The sequence below is a fragment of the Gopherus evgoodei genome, chromosome 4, assembly GCF_007399415.2.
Source record: "Gopherus evgoodei ecotype Sinaloan lineage chromosome 4, rGopEvg1_v1.p, whole genome shotgun sequence".
NCBI classification, from domain to species: Eukaryota; Metazoa; Chordata; order Testudines; family Testudinidae; genus Gopherus; species Gopherus evgoodei.
This window is the reverse complement of record NC_044325.1, coordinates 43221004-43244865: the sequence shown is the minus strand read 5'-3', so window position 1 is coordinate 43244865 and position 23862 is coordinate 43221004. Positions and strand designations below refer to the sequence as shown.

General features: G+C 42.6%; 1 protein-coding gene across 2 annotated transcripts in view; it reads right to left on the bottom strand.

Annotated features, from left to right (window-relative positions):
• Nucleotides 1-23862, bottom strand: part of SPTLC2 (serine palmitoyltransferase long chain base subunit 2) — a 126426-nt gene that overhangs the window by 4665 nt on the left and 97899 nt on the right. For both annotated transcript variants that reach the window (XM_030559024.1, XM_030559025.1), the window contains 2 exons: nt 7130-7265; nt 5531-5660 (listed from right to left, as the gene is read on the bottom strand). In XM_030559024.1, the coding sequence (XP_030414884.1) occupies nt 5531-5660; nt 7130-7265 (266 nt within the window). The remainder of the gene's footprint in view (nt 1-5530; nt 5661-7129; nt 7266-23862) is intronic.

Here is a 23862-nt window from a genome sequence, read left to right as displayed (position 1 = left end):
TTGTCCTAGACTATAGTCTACTTCCAGAGCAGGAACAGAACCTAGGAATCCTGATGCCCAATGTTCCACTACTGTTTCACATATAGTTGTGTAATCCTGCATGGGCTGATCCACAGAGAGGAGTATGCTTCCCTCCACCAGTTATTGCTACAGCTGATGTGGAAGAGGTCTGTGTAGAGGGTCTGTAGATTCAAGCTCTGTTAGTGCCCCATGAGGAGGTGAAAAATACACAAGTATAAATATTTAAGTGTATGGACACTAGAATAGTTACTGGAATTCTTTTATATTCAAAAAAATATTTAGAAGTGAATTTGCATGTTGTGCTAATGTTTTATTGATGCATTCTTATTTATATTATCATACTGCACATGAGCCCCAGTCATGGACCCCATTGTGTTAGGTGCTGTACAAACAGAACAAAAAGACAATCCATGTCCCAAAGACCTTACAACCGAAGTATCAAAAGAACCAGAAGATTGAGACAGGCAAGTTAGCAATGAGCTGCCCCTTTAAGAGCACAGTGTGGCAGATTTTGCTTGTGTCCTCTGAACAGACAACACTGCTTGTGTAAGATCCAAAGTGATCAAAACTTGATTTAATAAACATATCTTTCCAGAAAGCAAGCCTCATTCTCCAAGATGTAATATTAGTGCTATGGGGGACTGGACACCTTAGGGCACTGGAAATAAGCTACCTAGCTTTTCACCTGCAGGTCACTATTGAACCCTGGCCAGCTCAGCAGGGATTGAAGTTGTTCCCATCTAATGGATGTTTGACAGCCCCTATATCAGAGGAGTTTGATGAGTCCCAATTCCAGATCTCATGTCACAAACTCACCATCATTCTTTGTATTAGACTGATCTCTTTGGGAGAGGGACTGCCTTTCTACACATTTTTACACTGCCTTGCACAATGGGGCCCTGATCTCTGTGGGGTCCTCTACCAAGAACTTCTGTAGCAGGAACCAAAGTCACCTTATTGTAGGTTTTCAAGAGTAAGCAATGTAAATTTTCTCATATGTTCTGGGGGATGGGCAAAGAGTTCAAAAGTTAGAAGAAAAAACAAACCTTTTTCTACATGATTTACCTTCCTGGATCAATATTTCAAGTTTTTGTTTCTTTAAACAATGGCCCCTCATGCTTGTTATATCTGGCAGCAAGAGACTACCCGCTCCAAAATTTGGGGGAATGACAAGCTGGAATAAGCTGGATTTCAGTATAATAGTGGGCATGTTTTACCAGAGCTTTAACGAAAGACCCCATGTGGAAACAATTTAAGGTTGAATTTCTGTTGAAAGAACTGTTAACTGTTATTCTTGAACTCAGATTTAGGATTTTATTAATTTTAAACAAAAAGAATCATGTGACTAGCAAAGACTACAAAGGAAACAGCACTGGTGAACTCTGACTTCAGGAAAATGCAATATATTTTTCATCACTGAAAAGAAAGCACCAGCCCATGGGGATGCAAGTTAGGAAGGACTTCGCTCTAATCCAGAGCCAAATATTTTCAGGCAAGGAAATTTTATTTACATAAAACAATTACAGATTGTAACAGAGAACTGCTGCCCATTGTGTGGGTTTATTAAATAAGAAAAGGGAAGCATTACAAATATAATCATTTATAAGTAAAGCCTCCCTCCTCCATGCTTCCAACATTAAGTGAAATTTGTTTAGGAAAGTGTCAGGATAATAGAACTTGTTAGCTCCAGGCACATAAGTGTAGACTTACCCAATTTCCCTCTCCAGCCTCTGCTCTGACAAGCCCTCTGCTAGCCCTCCCCTGTTCTATCACAGCTTCAATATTTCTCTGGTATTTTTGCAATCAGTTAGAGAGGGATCAGACTGGGTGGCCAGTGCTTAACCACTGATGGCTGTTTGCAGCCAAACTCCCCTGCTACATCAGAAGACTAAATTTCATTTAAATTGAAGCACGTGGTTATTTTTGAAGAAGTTCTACATAAAGTGTTATTACTGTTATTGGCTATATTGTAGTTAAAAATAAACATGAGAAAATAAGATTTGAAACACTCTTTGGGCAGTTGAAATTGCTACTAGTGAACAGGATGGTAGAAGAAAGTATGCTTACTACAGAGGAGCATGGTTTTATTTTTAATGGAAGGGGTCAGTACTATTCATTCATTTATAATATCATCACAAGCATACTTGATAAAACAAGTAGATGGACCTCATCCCAAAGTGCTTACTCTAAATTAAGACAACAGACAGTGTAGAGTTGAGAGAGACAGTAAGGGCTTGTCTACACTTGAAACGCTTCACTGCTTCAGTACAGATGCCATCTATGTCAACAGGAGGAGTTCTTCTGTCGACTTACAAAGGTTTTCAACCTGGGTTCCACAGACTGTCTAAGATTTCTAAAGGGGTCCACACCACCACTGGAAAATTTTTAGAGGTCCACAAATGAAAAAAGGTTGAAAACCACTGGCCTAGGTAATCCAACTTCCTGAGAGGTGATAGACAGGGCAATGGAAGAATTCTTCTGTCAACCTAACGCTGTGTACACCGAGGGTTAGGTTGGCTTAACTACGATGCTCAGGGATGTGGATTTTTGCACACCTTTAAGTGACGTAGCTATGCCAATATAAGTTCCTAGTATAGACCAGCTATAAGGGCTTGTCTACACTTACCGGGGGATCAACCACAGATCGCTCTCCCATTGACACTGTGTAGTGTGGACCCCATGGTAAGTAGATCTAAGCTACATCAAATTGAGTTACGCTATTCATTTAACTCAAATTGTGTAGCTTAGATTGAATTTCCCCTGCAGTGTAGATAAGGCTTAGGATTCTGTGGTTACTTGGGTGACTTGTATGCATGTCATCCTGTTTGCTTAGTTGATTAAATAGTTGTAAGGGGCAGTGAGGCATAGTTCAGTAAATCCTTTATTGAGTAAGTAACTGTGGTGAGGAAAGAAGATAACTGCATCTAAGCTTGCTATAAAATTGCACATGCATTTATGTATTGTGTATACACGTACCTGACTTATACCATTCTGTTTTATTTATTTCCTAGCAAAGACAAAACAACAAGTGGAATTCTCAGCTGCTGACCTAAAGGTGCTGTGGTAGTAGTGTGAGGAGGATGGCTCTTGGTTTTTGACAACACATTGGAAACTGTCAGCTCACATGCCAACTCCTGTCTATTACACTATATAGAACTGTTACCACCTACTCATGTTTGGGCACTTCTGAGACAATGCAGTTGGCTGTATTCCACTCAATACAATTACGGGGTATATGCTAGTGACCTAAGTAAGCTGTCTAAACCATGTGTGTTTAAATAATCTCCTGTTTTCTGACTTCGCAGGTCTCTAGCCATAGAGATGTGATCTCAAGTGCCTTCCCCACCAGTTCCCCTTCTCTCCCAAAGAAAATAAGAGATAGTGCTTGGGAGGAGCTCCCAAAAGAGTTTCCTGGCAGATTCATGTAACTTCAGCAGCACAGCGCCTCCTAGAGCCATGCTGAGGTACTCGGTTCAGTACCACAGGAAAAGCATCATCACTTTATGAAGCCCCTAGAAAGCTTTAATGGAACCACACCATGAAGCAGGGAGTCTGCAAACATGGGGAGCTTTGACATGGCCTCCGACTGGGTTACATACAGTATGCCTGTCCTTCAAAGACAACAAGCTTGAACAACTATCTTTTGAAATGAATTTAGTCACCAGAATAGGTGCAACGGAGCAGTCCTCCATCACCTGCCAACGTGCAGGTGGACAGTGTTCTGAGGACATGGTTCAATCTTTCACCTCTGAGGCTTTAGCAAGGGTGACAGTTTCAACTCCACTTAGTCGTCAGGGAATTCTGCAGTATTTTAAAATCCTGCAAAAACTCTGAAAATTTTATTTGTCAATAAATAAATGTGAAGTCTCCAGCATGGCAGTGGGGAGTACAAGCATGGAGGTGGGAGATCACCCTGCAGCCCCCGGGGAAACAGACTCAGCAGTGAGGCTGCACCCGACCCTGACACTGCGCAAGGGCCGGGTCTGGCCTACCCCAGAAACACCCCGGGGCCCTGTCCCTCTGTGCCAGGTACAGCCTGGCAGACTCTAAGTGTGGAGGAGCTTAGTGTGGGGGGATCCAGCTGTGGTGTGAGAGAGTTCTGTGTTGGGCAATCTGGGTGCAGGTGGCTCAGTGTGTGTGTGCATGTGCGTGCATGTGCGCACGCGTTGGGAGCTCTGGATGCACAGGGCTCACTGCGGGGTGTTCTCAGTGCAGAGGCAATGGGACTCTGCAGAGGGGTCAAGGTGAAAGTGTTTGCGGCTGGGGGGGCAGTGTGGAGGGATGGGGTTGGGGGGGTCTGGGTGCGGGAGGCTCAGCGGGGGTAGAGTCCAGGTGCTGGAGGAGTGGGGCTTGGTGGTGTGGGGATTTGGGTACAGCTAGTTGGGGCTCAGTGAGGGGGGGTCCAGGTGTGGGAGACTCATTGGGGTGGTGTAAGGGTTGGCAGGGGGGTCCAGGTGTGGGGGACTCACTGGGGTGGTGTAAGGGTTGGCAGGGGGGTCCAGGTGCAGGAGAGGTGGGGCTCCAGATGCAGGGGGTGAGGCTCAGTGGGGTGGACGTTCGGGCAGGGAGGGGGCTTGGTAGGAGGATCTGGATGTGGGAGGTCTGGATGCATGGAGGATGGGGGAGCAGCTCCTAATACAATGACCCCTTCCCCGACAGTTGAAGAATGATGGGGGCAGGAAACTGGGGGGGAACGGGGATGGATAGACAGACTTCCTGCAGCTGGGGGAGGTTTCTAGGGGGTGGGTCTGACCCAGCCTCAGCTGCTGCTTGCAGGGGAAGAGCAAGTCCTGTCCTCCCCTAGCCCCATCCCATCTGGGACTAGCAGCTAAGCCTGGCACAGGAGAGGAGCCACCAGCTGAGGTGTCCCCAGCCCTGTCCCCCTGTAGTGATTTACCTCTTCATCAGCTGCTCCAGGCACCTGAAATGATGTGCCCGCGCTGTTGGGAAGGGGTGCATGACTGCTTTTGTGGCTTACCTTTAACTTCCCTGTCAGAATTTTTTTTTTTCTGCAGGGAAGCAAAGAAGTCTCCTGAGGGACATGAATTCTGTGTTCGCACAGTGGTGCAGAATTCCCTCCAGGAGTATCTAATGGTAAGTAATGTCCTGAGGTCAACAACATTGCACTGGCTCCTGGGTCCCGATTAGCTAGTCTGCCTTTTCCAGCTCTAACTTCCAAGTCTAAGGTTAGCAAGAACTAGCACTTGCCCTTCAGAAAGGTTTGTGTTCTTAACTATCCATAACACACAAATTACAGCCTTTTCAGAGTGGAAGGGGAGTGATGGACAGACTGTTAGCTGGCTCATTTAAAAATGTACTGAGAAAATCCCCAGATTATGTACCATAGACAACCATGTATTGTCCAGAGGGGAATCTTTTTCCATCTCTAGTGTCTATGATGCTATGAATACTTGTTTGGCTTGTGTGCTGCAAAACCAACAGCCAAATGCTATCTCTGTTTAGAGGAGGCGCAGACATGGATGAGGGGAAGACAAGATCAGACACTTACAGTATCAAGTATCTCTTTGGTATGAGATGCAGACACACAGAATCTGGCTCTGGATTCGATGATTGGGGTGGCAGGGAAACCCACAACCACGACTCCTATGTTTCGCTTCAGCATCTCTCGCCCAAATGCACTGCAAGAGAAAGCAATGAGGAATGTTTAGAGTGATACTGAAGAAGCAGAGACAGAGCAGCAGCATAAAGGTCTCAGTACACTAAGCCACACAGGCCTTTGGTGAAGCGTGCCTGCGAGGCTGCAGTTCTGACTTTCCACTGCCTTCTCTTACAGGTAGAATGCCTGCTCACAAAGGCTTCTTTTGTTCAGTCCAGAGGTGGTCTTCCTAGAAAGGTTTCACTGTATTAAGTTCTAACAAAGCTGAAAGATTATATTTGGCAGGAGCTGGTCTTTTAGTGGGCTGCTTCTAAATGGATTTGTAACCTAAGCTTGAAAATCTTTCTGATGGAAAACAGGGACTTACACTCCAGAGTCTGACTATAAGAGGAATTCCCCCCTGCTGCCTACCCCCAAAGCAGAAGCCTCTGCAGTTTCAAAAAGGATTGTTTTCACCAATGTAATGCAATTAAGGTACATTGTGGAATCTACTCAAAAGTTCTCATAAGAACCTAGCAATTGCCATTCTTGACTAGGTAGCAGACTAGATGGACCATTGACAGTATGCCAGAGAGTGTTCAGAACTAGATTCTTCAGAGGAAGGAGCAAGAATCTCCATAACGGACAGCCAGGGAATACTGTCCTGTAAGGAAAGTGCTTTTCTAATCCTTGTCAGTTAGTGCCTGTTTTATACCCCAGGAGGCATGAGGGTTTAGAATCCTAATGAATAAAGTTTCCACAATCCATATAAAATATCTAACCCTTCTTTGTACTGTTCTAAGCTCTTGGCCTTAGCAACTTGCCATGAGTTTCATGGACTTATCGTGCACTGTGTAAAATGTACTTCCTTTTAAGTGGTTTTAAATTTGCTGCCCTTCAATTTAATGGAATTCCCCTTTGTTCTTGAATTAGGAGAATGGGGATTTTCCTATTTACTCACTCACCTTCTTCGTACCATTTGTTATTCTGTGTACATCTCTGATACCCTCTTATTCATATCCTCTCTAATGTAAACATTCCCAGCACAAGGCACTGAAAAAATAAAGAAGTACGACCTAGACAGCTATAAATCAAAGGACCATCAGTTTGAGACCAAAAGAATTTCAGAACCTGGTACCTCCCATGTGGTTCTGTGGCCATCACATCACCCCCAGTAGCGGCTTCCATTTCTACCAGAATTCACCTCATCTCTTAGCTGCATGTACCCCTCAGTCCCATATCTGAATCCCAAGAGCAAAACAAGACCAATTCTTGCCTAAAATTTGGCCTTTCAGCAAAAGGGACAGGAGTAAACTCCAAAAAAACCCTTTAAACATCACTCTCTCAAATGCTTCTTTCCAAGTTTAAAGCCAGGAAGCTCTCTTCATCTGAGCACTTGTAAAACATGACAGTCTTCTACATGCAGTAGGCACAGACACCAGGAAAAAAAGCCAGCTTCCTAACAAGTCTGGGTCAAGTGGATGGATGAGGAATTCTCCCCACTGAACCTACCTAACTTTTGCTGGCATGTACAGCAATAAAGGCACAACTGGGGAATCTTCGTTTCCATAGATAATAAAGCCCATCTTCTTCAGCTGCCTCCTGAAATACCTGGTGTTCTCCGCCAACTGCTGCACACATTCCTTGCCTTGAGAAATAAATGAAGGAAAAACCATGAGCAAAATGACCACCATAGATCACATGTATCATACAACTGTAGTTAGTCTTGTATCATCTGTATTATGAACATAGCTGGACCAGTTTTGTATATAAAAATATTAACTAAACTGCAAAGTTATTTGAAATTTGAATTGCAACTGGCAATCGTTTGCAGTATCTCCTTCGTCAGAATTTCCTTTAACACAGCCAAGATTACTCTTCATTTTCTGGCCACACTGCTACAGAATGGACTACAACAGATGACCCTTTCATGATCCTCATGAGTTTAAATGATTCCTTAATTCTTTCATAATAATTAGGTTTGTACTGAGATTGTCTAGAAGATGGGCAATCACACGCTCCTAGAAAAGATTAATGCCAGTAGACCACAGCTCACTGGCAAAGCCATAATGGCAAAGCACAGTTAGTGAACTTGTGAAAGACTATTTAGTAAAGAAACTGATCAACTGAGAAGATATTGCTACCTTTGCCAATATGCTGAAATCAAAGTGGCACAAGATAAAAAGACAGCTATAAGGTAAGCACACAAACCAAGATTAAAGCTTGTTTAAGGTTTCTATTTTCTGAACACACCATTACAGCAGAACAAACAGAAGTTCAACCTCTGACTTGAAATGCAGAGCTGCAGATGGATTGAGATTTGAAAATTCAAAGCTATGCTTACAGATGAATACTTTCAAGCTCCTGTCAGATGTATCAATAGCATGAGCAAGTTCAGCTCTTGAAACCGGACAAGGCTTTTGAAGACAGTTTCATATATTTTTTTCCTCCATTCTTGCTGCACATTGTGAGCATGCTGTTACATTAGTCCAACTCCTGTATTCTCCAGTTCCATCTGCACATATCCTGGTCTCTCAGATACATATGCATGCCTACATATTGAAATGATCAGACCTTTTACTCCGAAGCTCTTCCCACGTATCACAAGTATCCTACACAAAAAAAATACATGAAATTTCTCTGCTACACAATCCCTTTAAAAGGATCAATGTCTTCAGAATGCCATGGTCTAAATAATACCCCTATTTCATATTGATATCATAAAGTCACCTAAGACTGCGTACTATCTTTCTGGTTCCTGAAATGTTCTCCACCAACAATCCCAAATGAGGGTATCAATTTAAAATTGGAATTTGGAATTATATTCCTAGAGCCCCTTCCAAAAAAATCACGAAGCCAGGGCAACTACCTTCTCCCCAATAGGTAGGGCTATACCAAATTCATGGTCCATTTTGGTCAATTGCATGGTCATAGGATTTAAAAAATCATAAATTTCATGATTTCAGCTATTTAAAATCTGAAATTTCACAGTGTTGTAATTATAGGGGTCCTGACCCAAAAAGGAGTTGAGGGGGGTCACAAGGTTATTGGGGGGGGTTGCGGTACTGCTACCCTTACTTCTGCACTGCTTACAGAGTTGGGCGGCTGCTGGTCAAGAGCCCCGCTCTGAAGGCAGAGCCACCAGCAGCAGCACAGAAGTAAGGATGGCATGGTATGCTATTGCCACCCTTACTACTGCACTGCTGCCTGCCAAGCTGAGCCCTTAGTCAGCAGCTGCTACTCTGGCCACCCAGCTCTGAAGGCAGCAGTGCAGAAGTAAAGGGTGGCAGGGTATGGTATTGCCACCCTTACTTCTGCACTGCTTCTGGTAGGGTGCTGCCTTCACAGCTGGGTGCCTGGCCAACAGCCGCCACTCAGATCTGAAGGCAGCCCCGAAGTAAGGGTGGCAATACCGCAACCCCCCTAAAATAACTTTGTGACCACCCTGCAACTCCCTTTTGGGTTAGGATCCCCAATTTGAGAAACGCTCTCCTCTATGAAATCTGTATAGTATAGGGTAAAAGCACACAAAAGACCAGATTTCACCCGGGGGTGGTGGTGGGAAACAGATTTCACGGTTCATGATGTGTTTTTCCATGGCCATGAATTTGGTAGGGCCTACCAACAGTATACTGGTCAGACTTCTTACTTAAGGTTTTCCTGCAAGAGAATATAATAAAAGATCATGATGGCAGAGTTCTTATTGAAAGTGATATCATCAAATGCAGGTAGAGAGATTACTGTGCCAATATGTATGCCTCAGAACCACTTACAATACAGGACACTAGGAAAGAGTACAGAGCTGGAGCCATCAACCCTATGAGAGGCAGTGGTGCCAGCTATTATAGAAATGAAGGCTGGGAAAGCACCATGGCTAGATAATGTACCAGCACAATTGCTGAAAGGTAGTTGGTGATCATAGTATTGATCTCATGTGGAAAATTTGCATTAATGTATAGATGACTAGAAAATGGCCAGATGACTAGATGAATGGAATCTTTCTGCCCTTACCAAAGGAAGTTACTGCATGCTGTTCTAGTCTCTTCAGTACCATCTTCCTGATATCACATGTGAATTAAGCGCTGCTCTACATAATTCAGGATCACAAAGTGAATGGTAGAAGCAGATCTACCATCACAACAAGTTGATTTCAGAGAGGCACAAGGTCTATGTAATAAAACAACAAATATTGTTTTTAACATTGAAAGATGCAGGGAGCATAACAACCCACTGATAATGTGTTTCATTGACTACTCCAAAGCATTTGATACTGTCTGACATGACAGTCTCTGGAGGTTACTGGCAGACAGGTGGATTCAAAAGCATCTCATTGAAGTCATCACCAGTCGCATCGGTCAACAACAGACCATGGTACAAACACTGAGCAACAGCAAGTGGTTTTCCACTGGGCAGGCTGTGAGACAAGGGTGTATTTCTGTCCCTGTGAATTCTGTCCTTCAATATGTACAGAAAATTTATTACGAGACGAGCCCTGGAAGGTTTTGATAAAGTGGAAGGAGCTCAGATTTCCATTGGTGGACACTTCTTAAAACTGACCTCTGATATGCTGATACGACACTCTTACTGCAACCACTTATGCAATGCAATAAATGTTGGGAGTCTGTAAAAACAGTTATCAAGGAATATGAACTATTCCTGAATTTAGGGAATATGAAATGCACATTCATTGACATAATCAATAAAAGGAGGCAAGTGGACATCACGATTAACACAGTCAAGCTCTAGAGGCAGTAGATGAATTTAGTTATCTGGGCTCACACACATCCAGCCAAGAAGGCTGCTTTAAAGAAATCCGAGCACTAGAGATGACTCCCACAGCCATGGCCTCCTTTATGAATCTGTGGCATCCTGAAACGTATGAAGGCTAGACTGGAGAAAAGCTTAATTTTTTCCCATAGTAACTTATGGATGTGAATCCTGGGAAGCTAATGCTGCTAACAAGAAGAAAATCAAAGCATTTGAGATGTGGTGTTTGAAGAAGACTCTTGCATATCTCTTGGATAGAAAAGATGAATGTATTTTATAGAAATATAAAAATATTGGACAGGAGTGGACCCCTGCTCTCAGAAATCAACAAGCACAAAAACGTACACATCTTGGTTACATCAGGCACAGAGATGGAATAACCTGAGGAAGTTATAATGGAAGGAATGGGTCATCATTATAGGGGACAACAGTGTGATCGATAGTGTGCAGCAGATCACTGGGAGGTTGGCTACTGAGCATACAAAGGTAATAATGGACTGAGAAGGCTTCGGAAAACTCTGCTGTCACCAGTACTCAGATATGACTAAATGGACTTCACTTACTTACAATCCTATATATTTTTTCTTCATTCACCACCACTTGTAGGAGAAAAATTTGTATATAGGGAATGTAATTTACAATATTTATGTTATTAGTGGTACTCAAAACAGCATTCTGGTAAATTTTAGCACACTGCCTGCCCATGAGAATAGGGCAGAAAGGTTCAATAGAGGGGCACACACTACATTTCTTCTGGTATCAAGGTTGCCAACCCTCCAGGATTGCCCTAGAGTCTCCGGGAATTAAAAATTTTTAATTAAAGATTATGTCATGTGATGAAACCTCCAGGAATACGTCCAACCAAAAATGGCAATCCTAGCGCGTACCTGCCCTCTACCTCATTTTGGTAGGTCCAATTTTTCCCCAACCAGCCATGACTGTGCCTTAAAGGTTACACGACAGCTCTTGTCCCTACCAAGCCACTGGAGCCCAGAGCTTATAGTCTCCAGGTATAACTTGGAAATGTGAAGGCAAACTCTTACTCACATATGTATCTGGCGTCAATCACGCCTTACAAGTTACCATATATACAACGAAATCTGTGCTGAGGCATTTGCTGCATAAGGTACAACCAGTGTATGCAGAAAACATGTCTGTATAGGTAGTCTAGACTAAACATCTGGCTAGTCAACAGCAACACATAAGGATACCTATTTGAAATTAAAGTACTAACTATATATTATACGCTATAATTGTTAAGTTTGCCTACAGAAAGTTTCACTCACTCACCTAACAAGACAGTTGCCCTGGCCTGTTTAGCATGAGAAGGTACCAAGGCAGTGGTAACACTGGGATAGTAAGATTTACTGTGGTCTATCCTGGATAAATTGCAGATCATGGTCTTTTAAAGTTATTCGAGAAGTGATCCCATATCTGTCTCTACCGGGTGGACATTTCATCTGCTGAAACAGCAAGTGTAGCAGCAGTAGTATCCACTGTATACCACGTTGAGGGGTTGACTGGCTGGGCACTGCTTACTTTTCTAGTAACCAGTGTTCTGTAGTAGATGAAAGAGGAGGCATCCAAAGGGAGCATCTCAGGCCAAGAAGAGAAAAAATTTCATTTGATGTGACCTGGAGTGCCATGGGTTTAAGACCCTATGTAGTTCAAAGCCCAAAATAGGCCAAATACTCCATCCACAATCACACACTCAAAAACCAAGCATAAAAATAAAGGATGAAATATCAGTGTGTTTTACATCCCAACTCCTCCTTCGATGAAAGGCGAGCTTCAGAGTTTTTAACTACAATCATCACCACCTGCTAAGGAAAATGTCTTCACCTCTTTTCCACAAAAACATTTCTTTTCAAGACACACATCCTCCAGAATTTCTGCTGTGTAAGTGTATAGCTCCCTCCACCCTTCCCCACTCATCTCCTGTAGAACAAGGACAGAACTTCACACTCAGAACCTATCATGCAATTACATCTCAAGTCCAATCAGATCTCCTAAACACAGGATCTCTAAGCTTTCTCAACCCTGAATGCTAAAAACCTGATTACTTCAGTTAACACTGACTGCACAGTAAGGTCTGACTGAGCAGATTTACTACAACAGTGGAAGGTTAGTGTTCCTGACAGAGGGTGAGAGCTAATCCACATATTTCTAATACCACTGTATGCAATAAAAGTTAAGGTTCTCTAGGGACAGGCTGAAAGAGCAAGTTATGGTGAAAAGGAAGGCTATGCTGGGACCTTCTCAGAGAAAGCTGCAGTGGTCCCTGTCTCTATATAATATTGCACAGCCGTGACACACTTCTAGGCAAAATATTTAGTATATATACTAAAAACACTCAAATGTCAACTCTCACTACTATGAATAAGAAACAAGATAGCTTATGCCCACACCACCTCTCTAATCACTGGAGGCCTCACGGGCTAAAGCTTAACCTGAAATCTCAGTCCTAATTTATAGTCCATAGCTGCTTTGCTATTTTCTTCTCTGGACTCTTTCAAAGATCTCATGATGCTAAAAGTTAATGCTTATACTACGCTTTCAAGCCTCAAAGCGTTTTACCGATACCAAGTAGTCTCTTCCCACCACTGCTGTGGAGCAATTCTTTGCCATTTTATAGATGAAGAAAATGGAGGGAGGAAGAGTGACATTAAATGTCTAATCCAAGATTAGTCATCAGACAAACACGGATTAAAACCCTGGAGCTCCTGTCTCCCTAGTCCTTTTACATCCAAAGTTCCATGTATCACACAATCACAGAATATTAGGGTTGGAAGAGACCTCAGGAGCATCTAGTCCAAATCCCCTGCTCAAAGCAGGACCAACCCCAACTAAATCATTCCAGCCAGGGCTTTTCTACCTCCCCCAGCATAAGATATTTGGTATCCTGGCTCTATCTTAAAATACTGCATCGCTTTCAAGGGCAATGGAGGTGCATTACTGGAGTATTATGTACAAGGTTAAGAAAAAACACACCCAACTCTGGCTTTGTCAACATTAAATGCTGGTTTAACTACACTGGCATTAGCAACATTGGGAGCACTAGCGGTTGGGCTGCCAGCTGCTACCACCATTTTAATTATGGAGTCCTTTAACCATGCTCTGAGCAGGTGTAAATTAACATAGTGCTGATGACTGGCAGCAGCCAGCACATTTCTCGCCGCTAGTGCTCCCAATTCTGCTAACTTCAGTGGAACCAAACCAGCAAAAACAATGGTACATGCAAGGCCCTAGATCCTAGGCGTACACTGCAATGTAAGCTCAGCATTCAAATTCAGGCTCAAGCCTAACTGCGCTTCTGTCTACACACAAGTCATGCTAACCTAGGACTCGAACCCAGGGTCCCAGGATCCCACGAGTGGGGGGGCTGAGCCTAACTGAAGCTGGGATTCAAGATTCAAGTCCTATTACTTTGCAGAGTAGACACAGCCCCCTTGGACTTATGCTCTCAGTCTACCAAATGTATCCCACAATCCCATGGGTTGACTTTCTTTGTCCTCCAAAGACTCAAGTTTCCCACACTGCACCTGAACACAGGGCTAGAATGGCCATGTTTTGGGTAGGGGCTAGGGAATCCGAGATGTGTGTGGTGGGACTAGGGCCCACATAATGCAGTGTAGATGCTAGATCTGCAGGTTGAGACCTAGGGTTCAACAATTCCTAACCTGTGGTTACAAAGGAGTGTAGCTGCTCAAGCCCTAGGTTAAAAAACCCAGGGCCTGCTAACTCAAATTCTACTCCCCCTGCAGTGTAGACATACCAAGCGTTACTCTACTATGTACATAACAGTCAGACATGCCTTTCTAGTCTGACAATAACTTGTGGAGCTCAGACTTCTGTCTGTTTCTGCCCAACTACAGGTCTAGGAAGATGCTGGTATGGCAGCAACTCTCCAGCAGCTGTAATTCTTGGCGAAGGTTAACTTCATTTTTTCAGACAGCTCAAATCAGAGCTGCTGCCCTGCCAACTGTCTGCACACTCACAGGAGTTGTGTAACAGTTATGTTAACATCCTTTAATCTGGTGAAGTGGAATGCAGTGACTTTCAGAGGGCAATGTAACTGAATTCTTCAAAGGACTAGAAAAGACAACCAGGTGCCCCTTATCAGGGCATCTGATAGGAAACCACATGGGGATTGTAAACAGATTAAATTAGCTACTGACAGATCTACTTTGGGATTCAAGTCACAACCAGCTTGTCTCTGCGGTGTCCTGAAGTTAACAACCAACTCCTCTTGTGCCTCTGTTACCTTCTATAACTCATTTCACCCAAAGAAATTCCTTCACAATTCAGTGAAACTAGCTCATGCTATCAACAATCTGAATATTATCATGTAGGGTAAAGTTCACATCTATCTTCAAAGGGCTGGGCTGCCAAGGTATCTCATAAGTAAAGGTCACATGCTATTTAAAGGGCATGTTCCCTTTATATCCAGCCTTCAACTCTTACAGAGCTGGGGTGGTATTTATTGGTTTTGGAGATCCAGAAGAGATAAGAAACAAGAAAAAAACTGTAAGAGAACAAAAATAAATGCATGTTTGGAGAGCTAAGATGTGCTAAGTGTGTCTAGATAGCAGTTAGAGGGGAAAACACCCATGTCCTTGATTGTAATAACCTTTCATGAGCCCTGGATGACAAGGTACATCACTTTAAATTGCCATCACTCTGGTTGACAGATGCCACATGACACCTTTAGTGCAGAAGTGGTACTCAAGCATTAAGTAGCAGCTCTCCTGCCCCAGGCTACCACCATAACAGCAGCTTCAGTGGCTGAGCAGTTAAGAGCCTCTCTCAAACCCATTCTTTATGGAACTGTCAGTATAAGGTAGCTTCTATCCACCCTACAGGAACGTGTCAGGCCTGGGAATGCTAGATAAGTGTTCTGACATTTATAAGCACTGTGGTGAGCAAAATAACTCTACATTGTGCACTGGATCTGATCTTGCTTTAGGCCTGCACAGCTTTGCACTTGTACTAGAGTGCTACTAGATGCCATAGATGAAATGATGGTAGGGATCAGGACAAGACATTTTTTGCTCCAATGCACCTCTTCCAGTACTTAGTGCTTATATTTCACTTTTAATGCTAAAGTTACAAACTTCTATTTAAGCCTCAAAAGACGACTTGTACCAGCGGGGAGGGAGAATGGGCTTTTACTCTTCTGATATTTTAAGACCTATGAAGACACAGATGATGTCTGGATAAGAAAGATCATGTAAACAAACAGGAAGCAGCAACCTTGAAACAGTGAGCTCAACACCCCTCTGAAATCCTGAACACCTCAAAGCCTTCCCATGAGAATCCATTTAGTATCTTGAATACAACGTCTGAAGCAGCATTATACATCTTCAGCACTGCTGGCACAGTAAATCAGAATTATTTGATGGCCAGCTTCTCCTGGGCTGAGAAATAAGGATATGTCACAGAATAACTTTCAAGTACCCACCTACCCCTCAGAAGCTCTCATTCCTAAAGTGAGAGGACAAATAAAGGATGCACAGAGATGGGCAGCACTAAACAGGCTGAGAGTGATCATGATGAGGTTGATCAATGAAACGAGTATACAAAAGAGCTTCCATCTATTTAGCTGTCATTGCGCTTCAAAACACCAAAGCTCTTGCTTAAACTAATAGTCTAAACTTCGTGTGTAGCATTGCCAGGAGCCTAAGGCTATGGCTACACTACAAAGATCAGTTGACCTATGTTAAGTCAACTTAACAGCCACTGCATTAATTACCGCAGTGGCAGATGTCCCCACTACCCTCCTTCTGTTGCTGGGGCGCATCCTCACGAGGAGCACTTCCACCAACTGAAGAGGGGTAGTGTGGGGGACGGAGAGCCAGGGCTCTCAGCTCCACCCATTTCCCCCCCGGGAGTCCAGCTATCCACCCCCCGGCTTCTTGCTTCCACACTCCCAGCTGGGTGCAGCTTTCTGGGGCTCCTCACCTCCAAAGTCCAGTTGGCTGCCATGCTCTGGGTGGGGAGCAAGGACTCCTGAGGGCAGCAGGACTCCCACTGGGGAGCCTGGGCAGCAGCCCAAGCTCGAAGCCTAGGTGGCAGCTCTGCTTGGAAGCAGAGACTGGGCAGCAGTCCAAGAGCTGGCTTTCTTGTCACCAGCTCCACCAATGTAAGGAACACAGTGTCTACACACACTGTGTTGCCCTAATTACACCAATACAAGCCCCAGGCCTCTTGCTGAGGTGGTTTTATGTCCTCATAGCAGGGGAGTTACATCAGCGGGAGGAGCATTGTAGATTGTACATCTCCATTTTTGCTGACAAAACTGTATAGTGTAGACAAGGCCTAAGATAGCCTTCCCCTCTATTTGCCACAAGGTGGTTTTTAAGTAAATCCTGCCTGTCCAAGATGGGCATATTGTTAGAGCAGGATGTTGATCCTAAGGCTAGAACAGACACCACTCCAGGTACTTTTGCAACTGACAAGGGAAAAAGCAGACGCTTTTTAATGACGTCAGGAATTTGAGTTTTACTTCTTCCCATTCTATTATAAAAAGTCATCCCTATAAATCCAAAGAACCAGATTTTATTGCAGAAGGCGCTCTCTGCTACAAGGGGTCTCATTTGGAATATACCAACCAGCTGCTATAACGTCTGATGAACTAATTGTGAGGGGTGTTACCAAACCCACGACCTTTAGTTCAATCCAGACATATTTGTTTTTGCCTCTTGCAGTTTCAGCACTGTTATTTGGTAATAATCACAAATTCTGCCCTTCTAAACAATGTGACACTTCATCATCCAGGCTTCTGGAGGAATCAGAGGCATGTTGTGTTGTATACAAACAGATCATTGACAAATGCTGCACTCGAGGAGGGGGGTAAACCAACTGTAGCTGGGGAAAGGAACACAGCAGAGATTTATTTTCAGGCTACACTAGCGACCATTTCTGCCTGGATCTAAATGAAAGACTTTCTGTGCAACACAAATACCCCTAAGATCCTTTATATTTTTGGTTAATTCTTCAAGAGATTTCAAAGTGACATTTCAGGATAGAACTTTATTAAAATCCCTTGCACAGTACAGACAGAACTGTGTGCTGGGGTTGCAGTGGAGGTCATGTGAATAAACAAATATTAGTCAAAGGGAAAACATTTTTCTATGAGGTATTTGTTAAACAAATTCCTATTTTAGCTAGGAATGATGAAGTTGCTCCTTATCTTGATTATCCATTGAAATGCTTCTGCCCTGGGCCCCTCCCTCATCTCTCCTCTCCTCTCCACGCTCCCATTTGGATTACTAATCCTGAAATTCTTAGTTCTTTTTAATAAAAAAAGTTGTGCCATCATAACTTATGCCATTTGTGATTTGAGAGATCCTAATGTCACCAAAAAAGTTTGGAAGACTCTTAATGGACCACAACAGCTCAAGCTATCTTTTCCAGAAGGTGGAGATAAAAATACTGCTTTTCTGTTAGTTTGGGCCAGCATGGTTCTGTTGTCTGACTTCAATCTCCACAGTGCTGCTGCTAATGAATAAAATAGGGAAAAAAACAGCGTGTTATGATCTGTACTTGATTTTCTAGTTACTTCAAGAGTATCTTCGGACATTTAAAAGCATTCTTTCTATTTCAGAAACTAAACTGGCAATGAAATCTTGGCTGTATAAAATCATTCCCCACAAACTTTCTCCAAGTCTGACTGATGCTGTAATATAGCCAAGCATATAAGCTTTTCCACATAAAATACTGTTTTTTGGTTTGTTTTTTCTGCAAGGGTTTAAACCACCATTTTGTTTATTATTTCTAACATTTTGTCTTTTTGGTTGGCTGTGCCTATAAGAGATAAAGTGTGCAGTTTGCTCTGGAAAGAAACATTTTAAGATCTAAAAAGGGACCCCAGTATTCCTCTGCCTTTGCAAACAGTAAAGTCTCCACTGAACTTTTAGAGATTTGATGATCTCCTTAAGGTTTCTTACAAAACTATCTGCAATGTTAGTAGAATAATTAGTCACTTTATGGACAAGCTCTGCAAGTTTATAGCACTTAACCATTTCATCTTTCCAGAAGATCTCACTAGCCAATTCCTTCACCTTTTAATTAGATAGAAGGGTGACAGGCCAGTTTTCATTGCCAATGTAAAGTTTCTTCACACAGGATATAGCAAATTATCTCTTCCATGCCTCTCCTCCACAGAATGGAAGCCAGCAATAACCTCTACTCTGCAGTTTAAGGCAGTTTTAGGTTGGTTAAGAGGCAGCAAGTCTGAGTATGATTAAGGATATCTGACTGCAAATAAAAAGTATGGACACTAAAAATTAGACAAGACAGTTTTTATTTGAAGCTGCCCTTGAATAAAAACTGGTAATTGAGGCTAAACTTAGTGGAGGCATTTTAATGCTCTGAAATTGAACCCTGAGGATTCAGTTTCAGAGCCACTTCTATTCAAAGCAATAGGAGTCATTTTAATACAAATATAAAACTGTTAAACATAGAAAGGTCTGGAATAAGGAACAGCAAAATTCCACTTTGAAAATATTGGTATGCTACTGCTAAGTATTATTCTGTAGTGTTTCCCTCCTGTTTAGATCAATACCTATTTCTAGGTAAATGTAAAGCCATAAGGACTGGGGAGAAAATTGTTAAATCCATGTAAAAAAGGACTCCTCAGAACATGGGCAGACAGACCAGAGAAAGAGTTGTGATTCAGGATTTTAAATTAGTGAGCATTGTGGAGATTTAGGGGAAACTGCAGCCAGAAACTTACCACCCCTACAAAGGCCCAACATGGCAAGAATGATCAGCATTATCTCAGCAGCATGTTTTCAAACATAAGGAACCAATTTTCAATACCACACAGCTACACAAAAGATTTCTCCCTTGATTCAAGAAGTCAGATTCCAAAGTATTTAGCATCCAGTGTTTTTGGGGATTGAGTCTTCTGAGGCAGTTACACAGGAGTTGGAAAGAGAGATAGTGAGTTGGTTACTTAGAGATGTTGTAGCCAGTTAGGATCCTAGTGTAGGTGCCCCTGCACTTTGGATGTTTTTCTAAACTAGTCGGGTCTGTGAGGGTCACGCAAGCAGTGCGTGTCTCCATGTGCTGGTGTAAATGGCAGGGCAGCAATGACCCTCCATCAGCTTCCTGGATTCTGGAGCGCATTTTCTCTGGGTCTGACAACATCTTCGTGAACTGTTGCAGAAGGTGGAGTTTTAGCCCTGAATCTCAACACGCAAGTTCTCGTGGAGAAGGATAAGCATACTGAGAATCTGCTTGGAACATACAATTCCCCAAGGCAGAAGACCATGCCCACCCTTCAGCAGGATTAATCCATTGCAGGATGGACAGGGCTTGATGGATTTGAAACCTGTGGGCTTTATTTAAAATCCCCTGTAGAGGGGAGTCTTTATAGTTGGGGTCTAACAAAGTTCAATTGAGAAGAAAGGTGATCAGTTCACAGCAGTTGAAACAGAAGATCAGAAGTGGTTCTGAAGATTTGGAGAATATTTGAGAAGTTTAGCCAGAGCTAATGAACTAGCAGATCTGATGCTTCCCAGGTTCTATCTTGCTACCATGGGCAGTCAGAGGAAACTGATGGAGGATGGCAGTCTTCCAACCCTTTGTGCTCTCATACAGGAGCATGAAGTGGCACAGGACACATCCACAGCCTCAACAGTCACAGCTAGTCAAACTCTGGTTTCTAAGCACATGAGGTGCATGAGTACTTACACGGGGATCCATACAGACACATACTTAAAGGTAATTTTAGATGGTACATTTACCAACTCCATAGCCAGACTCAAGACAGTGGGCAAAATGGAAGAAATTCAAAAGTGGTCTACATGGATGCTGCTGCTAAAGAAATGCACATGTTTATGTGCTTATGCAGAGCTGCACGGTCATTTCTTAGAGAAATCTGTTGAGTTTTTCAAACTGCAACTAGTTTAAGTGATTTATACTATCTCACAAAAAAGGTTTGGATTTATTTTAAAACAAAAATTTCAAGGCATTTTAATGGAGACTAAGTATATTGTAAAAGAATTCAAAGGTGCAGGCATTCTGAAGGTATGAAACCAACATATGGTGTTAGTCTTTATTACTTATAGATTCTAAACATTGAGGACAAGGAGACTCATTAAGCACCAAATCTGCATTCGTATTTAAACAGTTCAATAACAGGTCTTAATATTTAAAAGTGAACATTTTACAACCTCAATTTTAGAAGTTGCCTGTCTGCAGATTTTCATTCTGGATCTCGAGAACTGCATTTTATGACAGGCCATAATATAATCTGGTATGCTATTAATAGTTAGGTGTATGTATTTATAAACACATAGATTAAATGCTGCATTCCAACAACTTCCCATCAGGAAGAATCAATTCTCATGTGCACACACATGCTCCAAGAAGTTCTGTCACAAGGAAAACCTAAAAATGTAATTAGAGTTAAAACTGTTCCTTAATGTTCAACGTCAAATTCTTTTGATGCTGCCAGCTACTTAACTGCCTCATCCAAAAAAATCTACTGCTTAAGCAAATTAGTCAGGGTAAGGAAGCAACTAGTTGGAATTAACAGCTTCCCCAGCTGTCGGTTTAAAACAGACCTGGAAAGTTATCTGAACACTTGTGCTTTTTCATAGCAGCAATTTGAGGCCTGTGGAAAACTTGCTAGCGATCTGTGGAGAGCTGGCAAGGGCACAAGATGCTGCTTCCTCCTCCTTGTTTCTAGCTGCTTCTATGGGCCTTCAGGAGGAGAAATAAACACAGCTACTTCCACTAGGGGCCACTGCTACATAAGAAGTGGAAACTGGAACCATGCTCAGGAACCGGAGTCAGCAGCAGGACTAAAGCTGCCAGCCAACACCAGCAGGCGAGGACTATCCAGGGGGGAAGGGCAGCAGTAGGAACAGGGACAGTAAAGGTGGTGAGGACCAGGCACTCTCCTCACCTGCACACAACTCCCATTTCTTCAGCTAGAGCACAGTGCAAATCTATGTTTGATTTGTGACTAAACTGGCTTCTAAACTTGTCTGGCTTGTATTGACTGAATCAAACAGTTATAACCATTCTTTAGCCCTGGTCTTCACTTATTTTTCAACCTGGTTATGATGGCTTGACTGTCCACACTCTGCCACAACGTAGGCCATGCTAGGACCCTGTTCAGCCACAGGAGGAATGAATCATTTTTGAACTGCTGGTTTGGTTGCAAAGCCTGCCCCTACGTTAATTTACTCTTTGCAGTGTCCAAAATACACATGGACAGTTCCTGCGTCAGAGCTCATAGTCCAGAAGACACACAGCAAATGACGGGGCACTAGGAAACCAAGAGGAACGTGCTCCTTACACACATACACAAAGCAGGTTAAGAGAGCAATGGATTGAAGAGAGTGGGCATTCGTAGGCCACTTGGAAGAAGTGTAAGCAACGATTTAATTTAGGAGAGAGGGACCTGTATCTATGGGCTGCAGAAAAACAAGACAGGCTGTAGGGGAATGAGACAAAGGAAGCAAGGAATACACTATATCCTTGGTGAAGTGGTGTAAGAGAAGGCATCCAAGATGTAGATTGGAGCAGAGCTGTGCAGGACCTTCAAGGTGAGGACGAAACTTAAATTTGACACAGTTGGTAAGAGTGAGCGAATGGAGGGACTTAGGACTAGAGTAGGGTGAAGGGGAGAATTATGGCAGATGTTCCTGGGACTGACAACTGGCCCCAATAAACAGAATTTACACTAATACTCTTAAGTATCCATCCTGGCCATTAGATATCATTAAACTAAATCAGCTGCACTCGAGTCTAAAGCCAGACCAAGGAACAGCTGGGTGAGTGTAGACTGTATTTACTGAGTTTATACACAATGGTGAAACTGCAGCCTGGGGCTTGTTCTGAAGCCCAGGGGAATATATTTATGTTTGCGTTTTCTGTTTTTTTGTTACTATACCAGCTGCAGTTTGAAAACTCCATCCAAGTCAGTCATTAGCAAAAAACCTTCTGGATGTGGCTGAAAAGACTATATGATTTCCATCAAAGAGCACTTTACAAAACAAAAGCTAAAGTTTTAAAAGAAATCTACCTGCATGCATATATAGGAACCTCTGCCTACCATATTTTGCAATGATTTGAGTACATGTTGTTTGAAATACCCCCAAGTAACACACCCACTGCAGTTTTTATTGCTCTACCTTTACAGATACACAACAGTCAGGAGAAAGGGCTATTGCCCATCCATAGTAGCTTACAGTAGGACAGTTATTTTGAGGAAAGTAACCAACCAGAAAACAGTGTAGCTTACTGTGTGAGAGAGAACAAGAAACAGTTTTAAACAAGAATTATTTTTCAATTGTATTAGGAGCGCCAAAAATACTGCAAATAAATTCTTGTAGCTTTTAAAAACTAACAAAATCAATATTTAAAAAACTGCTCTAGGCTGAGCCCATGGTTTTCAAGCTGAAGAATGAAGAGAGCTTTTAGAGCCAAATTCATGTTATAAACCCCATGAAAATATGAGTTTCAAACAGAACTTCTGGTAGACTTGGCTACAACAAAGCTACTGGGTGACATGATAATTAAACCATAAAAAACTAAATTAAAGTAAGATTAACCTATAGCTCAATGACAGTTAACTATCTGTGCGGGCTGAAAGATTGTTAACTCCAAAATCCAGCATTTTGCTAAATTCTTGCATAAGCACATCATGCAAAAGCAAATTTGCAAATACATAAATATAAAGCTTGGAAATAATATTTTGAAAAGTTTCTTGTTATGTAAGGTGATATTTAGCCTATGCCATTCTTCATTAAAATGGGATTACAAATTTTGCACTTTTTGCCCAGCCTCAAAATGGCATGTGTGTACAAATGGATATCTAACAAAGAAACATCTGAAAGTGGAGACCCAGTGATAGAAAGGCAGTAAGGGGAAATGTTTCCATCTACAATGCTTTTCGCTGTTCTTCCAGAATGTACTGCTTCTCGGAAACTGGTAGATTTCACAGGGCCATTGGGGCAGAGACTAGTTGAACCATTTCAGCAAGTCTGTGTCCACACAGGGACTAAGCCATTCAGGCTGAAATTTTTAGGACAAAACTGATATTTAGCCCCAGAAGGGGGTGAAAGAGTCTACACAGAATGGCTAACAATGCTATGTTAAGCCAGTTGGAGCATGCATGTGCAGATGCAGAGCACATAACAAAAACATGCCAGAATAGCTCACTGGTGAGCATATGCTGTATTTCCCCCGATCTACAGAGGATCTGTGTGCTACAGCCCTCCAGCTACAGAGCCTAGCTCTTTAGCTCAAGCTGTAAAGACTGATGCACTCAGCTCTCGAGGTTTCCAGTTCATTCCATGGTGTTGACCAAGATGGTGGCCATCACAAAGGAGGTTACAATGGTTCTCATTGTAGGATATTCTCTAATACAGACAATGCCTCAAGGATAGTAGCCTTTCCATACAGTTTAGTTAAGACCAAACTAAAGGTTAAATACGGATGAAAATCTAATAGTAAAG